This window comes from Brienomyrus brachyistius, chromosome 16, assembly GCF_023856365.1.
Source record: "Brienomyrus brachyistius isolate T26 chromosome 16, BBRACH_0.4, whole genome shotgun sequence".
Lineage (NCBI taxonomy): Eukaryota > Metazoa > Chordata > Actinopteri > Osteoglossiformes > Mormyridae > Brienomyrus > Brienomyrus brachyistius.
This window is the reverse complement of record NC_064548.1, coordinates 9,920,623-9,931,987: the sequence shown is the minus strand read 5'-3', so window position 1 is coordinate 9,931,987 and position 11,365 is coordinate 9,920,623. Positions and strand designations below refer to the sequence as shown.

General features: G+C 44.7%; 1 protein-coding gene across 2 annotated transcripts in view; it reads right to left on the bottom strand.

The window, feature by feature from the left end:
- Positions 1-7,802: 7,802 nt before the first annotated feature.
- Positions 7,803-11,365, bottom strand: part of adarb1b (adenosine deaminase RNA specific B1b) — a 77,709-nt gene continuing 74,146 nt past the window's right edge. For both annotated transcript variants that reach the window (XM_048978260.1, XM_048978261.1), the window contains one exon: positions 7,803-11,222. In XM_048978260.1, the coding sequence (XP_048834217.1) occupies positions 11,046-11,222 (177 nt within the window). In that variant the 3' untranslated portion in view covers positions 7,803-11,045. The remainder of the gene's footprint in view (positions 11,223-11,365) is intronic.

Genomic DNA, 11,365 nt, shown 5'->3' with positions numbered 1-11,365 from the left:
GCGTGACTGACCAAGTCAGCACATACATCAACTACACTGAGCAGAAAATTGGAATGGAAATCTGGACCTTGAGCAGCTCCTATTGTCCTTAAATGGTGCTGCTTCATTTATCATGGGGGGAGGCATAATGTTCTTCACCCGGAAGTTGAACAAGAGGCTCTGATGACCAAGTTGCAGCTTGGTAGACGGAGTTCCGAGAGACAGGTGTACAGTATGTCTCCATCACTGTGCCATGTCTTGTCCAACTTGCGGGATGAAAAAATAAGTCATTTAAAAATGCATTTTTTGATCTGAATGGAGACCGGTTCACGGGCCAACAGTGGTGGATATTCCAACTGCTGGAGATTGATAGCTGATGCCACCCCCTGAAAACATGCAGTTGAGCTTGGCAGCTGCAAGGAGACCTGGGTGGTGATTCCAGGCACCCTGGCCGAAGAAAAGCATGCTTCTGTTCTCGGTCGTAACTGGAGAAGTTGTGTTTTTAGATCAGCGTGGGTTTTCAAAAAACTGTGTTAAACTTTGCATAATAAGTTTTTTTTTTTTAAAAAAAAAAAGAACACAGAGAATAATAACAAGCATAATATATATCGCAATTGGGGGGAAAGTAGTTATTAGAGAAAGAAAGCTCATGAGCGCCGCGGAGATCGGCGCTGATGTGAAGCACGTCGGAAATGCTGAAGGCAGCCCAATGGGTAGCAGCGCCGTCTTGTACCGCCCGGCTTACGGATGTGAATTTGAGTTTGCATCCTCCCCACATGTCGCTGAGGTTTCCTCTGGGGAGTGCGGGTTTCCCCCCACAGTCCAGAAGCAAGCAGCGAGGCTAATTGGCATCTTGAAATTGCCTGTAGCGTGTGATTGTGAATGTATGTTCCCTGCGATGGACGAACATCTCATCCAGGGTGTACCGCCCCCTGACCCCATGCTGGATAAGTGGCTAATAGCTGAATGGATGGAATCTCAGAGGAGACGTGAGACTTAATTCACATTTATATCTAATGTGGGGACGATCTTGTCCCCACTGGACTTTCTTCTGGCATTGTGCCTAGCATATGTTCCTCTTTATGGATCTGTCCTCGCCTAACCTCATTACGTTTGTTTTGTAACCAAAGATAACCTAAACATGGCATCGGTTTGCAGGTTTAAGAGGGAAAAAAAAAATCTGCAAAGTGATACTGCAGGGACAGCTTCGTGCTTTAGTAGAAAGAATAATGGATTCAACAGCCACGGGCACTCACGCGCAGTCATCAAGTGATAAACTAGCATTTAATGTATTCCAGGAAGAGCTAATTAACCTCCCACTGCACCGAAATCACAGAGGAAGACACTGTCTCTGAAAGCCAGGCGACGTCATAGGCAGCAGTGCTCTGATTGCAGAGACCCCTGTTCACGATGGAAGCGAGACCCTGTTGACACCGGCAACCAATCCCACAGACAGTGGCGGGAAACCTGGATGCAGAGCTACTGGGGGCCAGTAACGACAAATAAATACGTGGACACGCGAAAGCTATAGCTGTGTCGCTTTCAACACAGGGGAGAGACTCGAGAGACCTGGGCTTCATAAACAGACGCCACGTACAATCAGGGGCACCATTACAGGGTGCTATTGAGGAGAAGCAGTAACTACTCAAGGCCTGCATCCTCCCATCTCTAACAGAACTCAGGCAGATATGCCAGCACCACTGGGGGGGTCACAGACTCCTCACACAACTGTCCAGGCACATCAAAGTATGCCTACACCCTAACCCCCTCCCTGCGCAGTACTGTACAAAGTTCTAGGCAGTCACAGAAAATGTTCAAAACTATTTATTTTGATAGCAAGAGTATATTTTCTCAGAACAAAAAACACAATTTTACATTAGAACGTACGCAAATCAAGAGTTAGCATAATAAACACTAACAATTTCTTCTGTTCTCCAAAAAGTTACTGAGATATCTAGTATATGGCTCGTGTAACACCGCTTCAGTTCCCAAACCTCTGCTCAGGGGCACCCCAGCCATTTTATGTATACATGAACCATACATTTCACCACCAGATCACTTAATTAGCCCATACATATGAGGTAAGGTGCGGGTCAAGTCAAAAACACTTTGGTGTGTTGTATGGATGCTGCAAATACTGGGTTGACTTTAGAAGAGGATTTGAAATGTCTAAGCTGACACACTTTGAAAGACATAATATTGGTTTTAAACCTACATGAAGATCATTTGAACATTTTCTTTGACAAAGATTTTTGCACAGTACTGTATGATTTTTCCTATAATAGTTTTTTTAATACTGGGGCAGGCGCTTTTCACCGAATGGAGATCCAGGGTGAGCTGCTCTGGAATATCACACCTGTCCACCTGCCCCCCAGGCCAGATAGACAACACCTGAACCTGGACTGAAAATCACATCCAGGTGCGACTGATGCTGCTGCAGACAGTTTCAGGCAAATGCAGTATGCAGAGACGTGACATTTTGGGGAAACAATTCTGTCCTTTATTCTTGTCAGCGAAAGTTCCTAAGGACTGGCGCTCGGTTCGGGATGAATGGGAAGCACTTCCGCTCTCGTCTTCTGGGGTGTCCTGCTGCCCCTTCCCTGGGACCCACCTCTCACCGTTTGTGATGGCGGAGGGTCGGTGACACCTGCCTGTTCAGGGCTCTCCTGACATCTCCCAGTGACTGCGCCACCAGTGTGGGGGCCCATCCAAAACGCTGTCCCCAGAGCAAATGGTAAATTAAACATCCATGCTGTGCAGAAGGGGGACAGGCAGGGGGGGTCTGCTGACACACAGTAAATGGATGACATCTCGTCACGACTGAACATTCCCGCCTGCTGTCTAGATGCTGAACGTTATACCAGCTGTAGACCCTCTGCACCCACCCCCCGCCCAGATAAACATTTGGTCCCTGGGTCCCTGCAGCACTTAACTAGCCTGACTCAGCAAGACAGAGCCGACCCCTTTGATCCAGCAGAAATGTGTGGGTGATGGACGAGCCAGGGGTGGGCGAGGGGAGGTAGTGGGGGCTCCTAGACACACCAGTGCGGGGGCACCCGTACCACAGTGCTGCCTGGAGGGAAGGTGAAACAATGCCATTCTTAATAACACACAAACACGACTCTGCAGTAGCAGATTGGCTGTCACAGGGTTCAGTGTAGGGTACCTTAAAGAAGACAGGGGGAGGTTTAAAAGGCTCATACCACACATTAGCAAGGTGACATGCATGCCATAGATGTTGTGGTCATGTTACTTGCTTAAACCCACAGGCAGGGATGCCAGTAAGGAGGGAGAAAGGGGAAGACATTCATGGGCACAGACATTGTGGGGGGGGGGGGTCTCATTGAAATAGTTGCCCAAGGTCTGCAGAGCCAGTGGCTGTGCCTAAGGAGCTCATGAGTACTGGGGCAGTTGGGTACGTCCCTCGATGTGTATAGCCGAGATTCTATATGGGGGGCTCCCAGGTACCCAGAATCCCAAGGGACTGTAAATACAGGACGAAGAGTTGAATCAACCAGAACACTGCATAACCACCCAAACCAATCCAGTGGGTGGTTGTGAGAAGGGTCCTGGATGGCCCACCACCCTGAGTGTGGGGCGGACAGATGGAGCCCCACTTATGGGGGGGTGCTCTCCTCACCATCTGCTAAGGAGCAGTACGGAACTTATCTGGCTCTTAGCTCCATTAGCTGCGTAATGGAGGCTGATCACTGGGGGAAACGGCTCGTAACAAATGAAAGGAATCTGAAAAAAAACAGGGCTCGCCTGGAGACCCGCCAGCGGCAGAGGACGACCCAACAGCCCCCCCTCCACCCCCGCCCCGTCAAGCACGTCCTGCGTCGGACCACACGGGGGAGACTGGGAGTACGAACGGAACTCCACGCCTTTGTTGAGTTTGTTCTGACGGAGAGACGCTCTGCTTCAAACCGAGATCGGCACACCTTCAGAGCAGCCATCCCACGGGCCCGTCTGTCAACGTGCCCGCGTTGATAAGAAGCTAAATCAACAGCGGAACTCTTTATCCAAAAATAACCAATAAACAATGTCAGGGGGAGGGAAAAAAAAGAATCAGATGTGCGCAAATCTGCTATCTGCAAAATTAATTACAAACAGACACAGGAAGTAGTCGGGGGATCATATTAGCGCTCTGAAAACAAACAAAATACGCTATTGTGTCGGATCTGGAGCTTCGGCGCACGCAGCTCACTGGGAGGCCGCTTAATGAGATGCTCCACTGTGTCCCCAGGTACTAGTGATTATGCTAATTGTGCTCCAATCGTAGGTACTAATCAAGTTCTCTCGCACAAGGTCCCTCTATCCCAAACTCTTAGTCAGGTTTCATTGAAGCATTCTGCAGACCCACAAAAATCCCCGGTCTCCCTCCTCATTCAGAACACCATAATGTGAGAAAGGAATGTTATTTTAAGGCTTGGATAATACCCTTACAGATACTTCAATTCATTGGGGGGGGGGGGGGGGGGTTTCTAAATAACACCAGCTATGCTGTGATCTCGAGGTGATTTCAAACATAAGAATGACATGCACACTTCACTATTTTATTTATTGCTATTATACTCATCAAGCAGCATTTAAACTGGATGGAGGATTTTTAACAAGGATACAATCTAATTCACATTGGTGAAACAGGCAGGTGCTTGCATACCCAAAAGGCAGTTGGGAAACTATATTACCAAGGACTTCAACTGAAATCTAATAAACATTTTTTTTTATTTCCATGAGGGATTCAGGACCTTCGAATCAGAGCTGACCATGAATAATAGACTGTCCCTCACACTGGTTTAGGACAATGTCAGTTCATATCTACCTCTGCCGTGGAAATAAATCTTAGGAGGCTAATATTGTTCTAGTAAATACTGATGTCGGTGTAGAGTAAGAGGGCTTTACTTGGAAGGCTCAGGGAGCCCTGTCGTCTTTCATCACCTGGTTTGTGAAAGACAGATTTTAAGGTTTAAGAACATCATCCAGCTTCCCTTAAATAGAAGGCATCCTGTTCTGGCATCGTTAATTAGCTTACCCTGTGGCTTTCTTGGAAAAGCCAAACGCATGTCAGGCGATGACAGAGAGCGATGTTACACTGTTGTCTTACAAGTGGTGAGGCTTCTTGACGTTAAGGTTCCACTGGGGGAAGCTGCAGGGCACTGGGAACCTGAGGCCATCCTTTATGGACTAAACCTGCCAGAGCACAATTTGCAGATAAAACATGAAAGTGGGAAGCATGAAGCCTTCTCCCGCTAATCCCACTTCACCTTGAAATCGACCGACTCCCAAGGATCGTTTAGGATTTTTCCTCACCCCGCCCCCTTTTTTCCTCCATTTATCAAAAACGTCCTACTGAGAGAAAGAGGGGAAAATCCGCACCCCTCACATTTCTGTGAACTCGGTTTTGCTTCATTGTGGTTTTCCGGCTGCAGAGGCACATGAAGGAGACTGTCAGCGACTGCAGCAGCGGGAGGCTGATCGCCGATAACGTTTCTTTTTCGTTCCGTCCACCGCCAGGAAGGACAGGTAATCCATGGCGGATTATCACCTGCCTTTTCACGTTGTGCAGGTGTTGGACGCTGATATGACACCGTGCAACAGCGCCCGATCGCAATGTGGATCGCAGAGATAACATTTAATGGAGAGCGCTAATACCCAAATGCGGTATTAGCGAGTATGTCTCTGGCACCTCGCCATCCGATTTGTTTTTAATATATTTGTTTTAACAGGCCGAAAGTGTTTCCCAGCTGCCTGTTCCTTCAGCACAACGCCCGTTAACAGCTATGAGGAGTGAATTTTAAACATGAACCCATGCCGTGTTTGACAGGGAACCACAGCTCTGCTACACATGAGCCAGAAATTTTCGGCATAATAACGTAAAACCTCCGGAGCGCTAATTTGTTACAGTCCTCTTTTCGAATACAAGCAATCCAGCAGATATTCAGCAAACCCATCATTTGGTTTATTCATCCTAATTAATGCTCTAAACTATCTGAAGCTCGCAATTGATACATAAATCATTCAGGCACCATCCATTCAGTATCAGAATTACGAGATAGTTTACTTGTTGAAATATATTTACATTAATTTGTTGCGCGACCAACACATTATTGCTTTAAATTTTAATACCAAATAAAACTTTTTAATGCAGATTTGAAGATACTGCTACCATTAATATTTCCAGAATAAGAGGATTAAGAAATAACACACTTTGAAAACTCCAAGCAGTTGGAGAAAGGAAAACAAAGAATAATCTGGCAGGGGCAGCCATGCATTATGTCTGCAAACCAATCTTATCCGCAGAGGCCCGCAGGCGCTAATAAATACAATTTCATTCCAGTCACAACGATTACTACGCCGCTAATAGGTACTTTGCTGTTCTGTTTAGTATAACTAAATAAAAGGTCACCATCTGCTGAAAGTACAATTCCAAAAGGAACTTGTATCAACATCTCATTTGAAGCGCACACGGATGACTGAATTGGCTTTCTGGCTTCCCCATTGCTATCCGAGTGTCTGTTTGCTACTTTTACTTCTTTTTTTATTTTTTGAAGTTTTCCATAATGATGTTTTCGTGCTAGATCAAAGCGCCCCCGTTTTAACAGCAAACAAGCCCCGTTCTGACTGAACTTTCGGCCCCGGCTGAGGACCATCGCGGAGACCTGGCTGTTTGAAATCCTTTCGTCTAATTATGCACAATGCAAAGAAAAGCTTCGGACTAGTGAAGCCCGTAACCGAACGTTAACAAAAAAGCATTTTGGTATCAATGAGAAATGACCCAGGTGTATTCTTCTAATTTAACAAGCCCTTATAGAAGAATGTCAGTATATAATACAAAAATCTGTATTATATGTAATATACTTAAATTATCTTATGCGATTGTGGTATAAAGACGCGTCACGACTGTAGGAAATAGGACCAGCTGAATTATTGCCGCCCGGGAACCATCAGATGAAAGAAAAACAACCGTATACCAATGTAAACTAAGCTTTCATTTATTTCGTTTTCATTTAAAGATCTATTTTCCATTTTCTACATGTACATATTTTTTATTTTCTTTTTTTAAAACTCGTTAATTCCCTCATGCTGGGTGCAGACTCGGCGTGGGAGCTCATGCAGCCGGACATCACAGGGGGCACAGCGGGAAGGCGGAGAGAGAGGAACCAGCGGCTTGCACATTCACCGAAACACGACAGTCAGATCGCTGCCTTCAGGAGCCGGGCTGGGCTTCGCGGAAAAGCCACGGGACGAAAACCGGACTGGCCATCTCCACATCACCCTTCTCTTCCACAACCCTCAGATCACATGCCAGTACACATTTCGCGAATAGAAAAAAAAATAATTTGCGCTGTACAGCACGTCGTCGATATCGACATGGAAGCCAGACTTTATCTTTATGTTTATGTTTCCGGTAAGATTTACATTTTGCATCAAGAAGTTGCGGTGTTGCATTCATAAAGTACCCAGCCCTGTCCCTCGCCACCCGGCTCCCCTCGGTTAACCTTGAAGTCATTAATCTAAACAGTGCAGAACCGGGGGACCGAGGTGACGAGTGGGCAGGCCTGCACACGGTCCAGCGTACGTTGAAAGGCCTCTCAATGACACATCCCCACTCTGCATGCTCAATACGCACAGTGCCGTGACTTTGATACCCGGAACCATTCGACCGTGGCTTAAACGGGGATAAGCAATAAACCATTTGAGCTGCAAATATTTGCAGAGTTTGTGAGATAGCGTGGGATCTCGCTTGGGCGCTAAGTGTCTGTTTAATAAGCGGGGAGGACCAATCCAAATCGGATATATCATAGCTGCAGACATTAGGGTAGGAGCAGTTGGGTTTTTATAAACTGGCGCATGTCTATGATTTAGATGAAATTTCAAGTCTCTAAAATAAGAATTATGCTTTGGAGAGCGTGTCTGTGTACAAGTCATGTACATCTTTTTTTGTAATACATGTAGAATTTTCACTGTTTGAAACAACAGATTCACAATATTTACATCTTTAAATCCATAGCTACAGAAAACTTAAACATCGGCTGCATCTGTTCACAAAGCTAGAACGAAATTATACACTCAAAGTCTTTTTGTACAAAATAAAAATACATTAGTAAAATGATAAAAAAAAAAAAAAGTAGTATAACCAGCAATCTGTGTGACGAGACAGGAAACACAGCTTTTAAAAAATAGCATCTCAACTTTTCAGCTCAGGAAAAACAAAACAAAAAGACAGATCAAACCAAAAGAAGAGACAAGCAAATGACATCTTTGGTGAAGATTCTCTGTCATTCGGTGACATCACTGTGAAGTGCCCTAATTGCTTGACAGCAGGTGAAGAAACAGCCACCCACCCACGCATGCATGCATGCATGCATCCACGGGACCAGCAAAGGCCCAGATGAAACATTTTCCTATTCCTGCTGCCTGTTCATGAAGAAACCAGAGCTAACTAATCTGCATCTCTGAGGTGCCCATCACAGGTAGTGTGTGTGCCTGTCTCACTGATGCGTGTTCACAGTTCATTACACTGCGTGTTTCTGAGTGCCATGCATGCCAGTGGCACACGGCTGATGCTGGGTGATACGAGTCAGACACCAGTGAATCTGTAAAGGGGACCTCTATGGAAAACAGTGGTCAAGGGGACCCCAAAGAGTGAACGATGGGACCCATGCATGACATCTGCATTGACTTTGAGAATTTAATCTACAGCTTGTACAAGTAGTCCAACAAATGATCTACGGCTGAAAGCTAAAGTTAGGTAGTACTGCCTAACACAATGTCCTCCACAAAGAGCTGAACACAGTACAAAGTCTGCACAATATTCACTTTTTTGTGGTGGGGTGGGGGGTGGGGTGGATCAAATTAGCATGCAACAATCGCAATACCATCCATTGGATGTTTGCATAGTTGCATATGAAGCACCGTGTAATGAGAACAACTTTTACCACCCCTGCATTCATTCATAATTCATATGTCACTCGACAAATGCTGTTCATTGAGTGAGCAATTAGGCTCCTACACTGTGCACATATATTTGGACATTCTCCTCCATTCAGAATAAATTTAACAAAAAAAATCTTGGTAAAGTTCTTGTATTCTCACCGTCTTCACGGCCAAACATCAATACAGAAACAAAACAGCAACCACACAGATTTAGTAACATACTTAACTGGTTGGGTAACAGGGATGTTAAAAAAAATAAATGAACTAGAATGGAAGGGAGATGAGCTTCTGTGCAGAATATTTAGAACATTTTGTTCTGAATGTTCAGCCAGCATTTTTTTCGGATTGTTCAGCTTCAGCCAACATTCTGTTCGGAATAACTGTTTTTAAACATTCCATTCAGCTAAAGCCAATATTATGTTCAGAACATGCAAAAAGTAGTTTTTTTTAGCAAATGGCCTATTGAATATGTTGGCTGAGAACTTTCTCCGGTGAAGTTTCTTCCTGAAGACCATGTGCAAGGAGACAAAGGGATTTAAGCAATAGCATGGGTGGCCTTTTGCTCTCATTCAGGATTATCATAGGACATAAGAAAGCGAAACAACTTAAGACTGCCATTGACATCCATCGAATGTAGGGTCCGTACACAAGATCAACTGAACTGAATTATCACCTTAAAATAATTTTGGTTACCATGCAGAAAGATGGCTTTATTTAACCGTAAACGTGCATTAAATTCCTAAAACCGATACCATTTTAAATAACTTTTAACCGAGTCCAATTAAAATGGCCAGATTTTCAAGTTAAAAGTTTGTGCGTGTGTGTAATATATATACATATATATTACATAAGTCTGCGTGCATGTACATACATACCCACAAACACTAACACACAAACTCACGTACAAACAAACGGACACATCAGCGTAGTACCTTTTTTTTATCTTTCAGTGAATCTGAAGACAAATTTATTTCAATTGTCATACTTAATTTCAACAAATACTTTCAATACCATAAATGTAGCTGCACATCTAGGAGTAGAGCCTAAACGAACTAAATGGGAGACATTTTCTCTATGATGGTCTGTTGAAACCTATCCATCTGCTTAAAGAAAGACACGCATGTGCTGCAGTGGACAAATTTCTAACATGCATGCAAACATGCAGCTGTAGTGTTGAAAACAAATAGTATCTCTGTGTAACAAAGGTGCAGATCAGCTCAGCACCAGTAAATGTTGGTGGCAATTCCTGCACGAGGTAATCCAAAGTGACGTAAATTTCAGGGGAGCAGGTGATGTGACTACTGAAATCTGACGAGACCTCGAAGGGCAACAGGGTCCTTGCAGTAATTCTGCTGTAAAGAAATCTTGTCATCAAACATGAACGTGTGAGTAACAGAATATGACACTATGGGACTAACTGTAGTCTGAAACTCTGTTTCATCAGGGCTGTCAAAAAAAAAATAAAATCAAAGGGATGAGTAAGTGTCCTTTTTCCGAAGATTCTAAAAAACGAGCATATGAAATACCCTCGAGCGGTTCAGTATCTGTGACAAAAATCTAACGTGAATTTTAAAATATATAAAACCACATGACACTACACATGTGTGAAAGGACACTGGTTTTCATTGACATGTCTTGGAAGCCACATGGTAAACGACAGCAACACTCAGAATCCCTTGATCCAATTACAATTGTTTTGTAATTGAACCCACACACGCTACATATTTGGCATACTATACTCATCTAGGAACTGGCTCGTAATCTTGTTTCCTTTTTCAACTGGCAAGTATAAAATGCTTTTTTTTACCATTTCTGAAATAAAATAAAACTACAAACAATGCATCCTTTTCCAGTTTAAAATCTGCAAGACTTCATACAACGCAGACATCATTAATATCCTTAACAGACGACGTTCTGAAAACATGAAAGCAGTAGTAATGGCAAGGGGAAGAATAGAAAACAAAGCATGATAAGATAAGGAGGAATGGAGGAGAAGTAAACAGGGAAGAGCTGGAGGCCTGGTCACGGACCTTCACACGCACACACACACACACACACACACACACACACACATGAACAGCTGGTAGTCTAGTGCCCCGCTCTGGTCCTTGAAGTCGGGCTTTCTCTCAGGAGTTGAGGGAAAACTGGTCCTGTTCAATGGGCTTTTTGACCCAGGCGCCCAGGCCGGCCTTGTGGAAGGCCTTGATGAGTGTCTGCTTGGCGGTGTGGTACTCCACCGCTGCCTGCTTCGCCTCGTGGTATGAGCCGGGTTTGGGCACCCGGATACGCAGTGTTGACAACAGCTGATGAGGGAAGGGAGGCTGTGTCAGTCATGAATAATGGTGCTGGGGGGGGGTTCACAGGGGCAAAAATAAAGGGCAGTGTGTGGGATAGCCTACAAGCTTGCCTGTCCTAGCCAAGCACTTTCTGTTGTACCTTATTACTC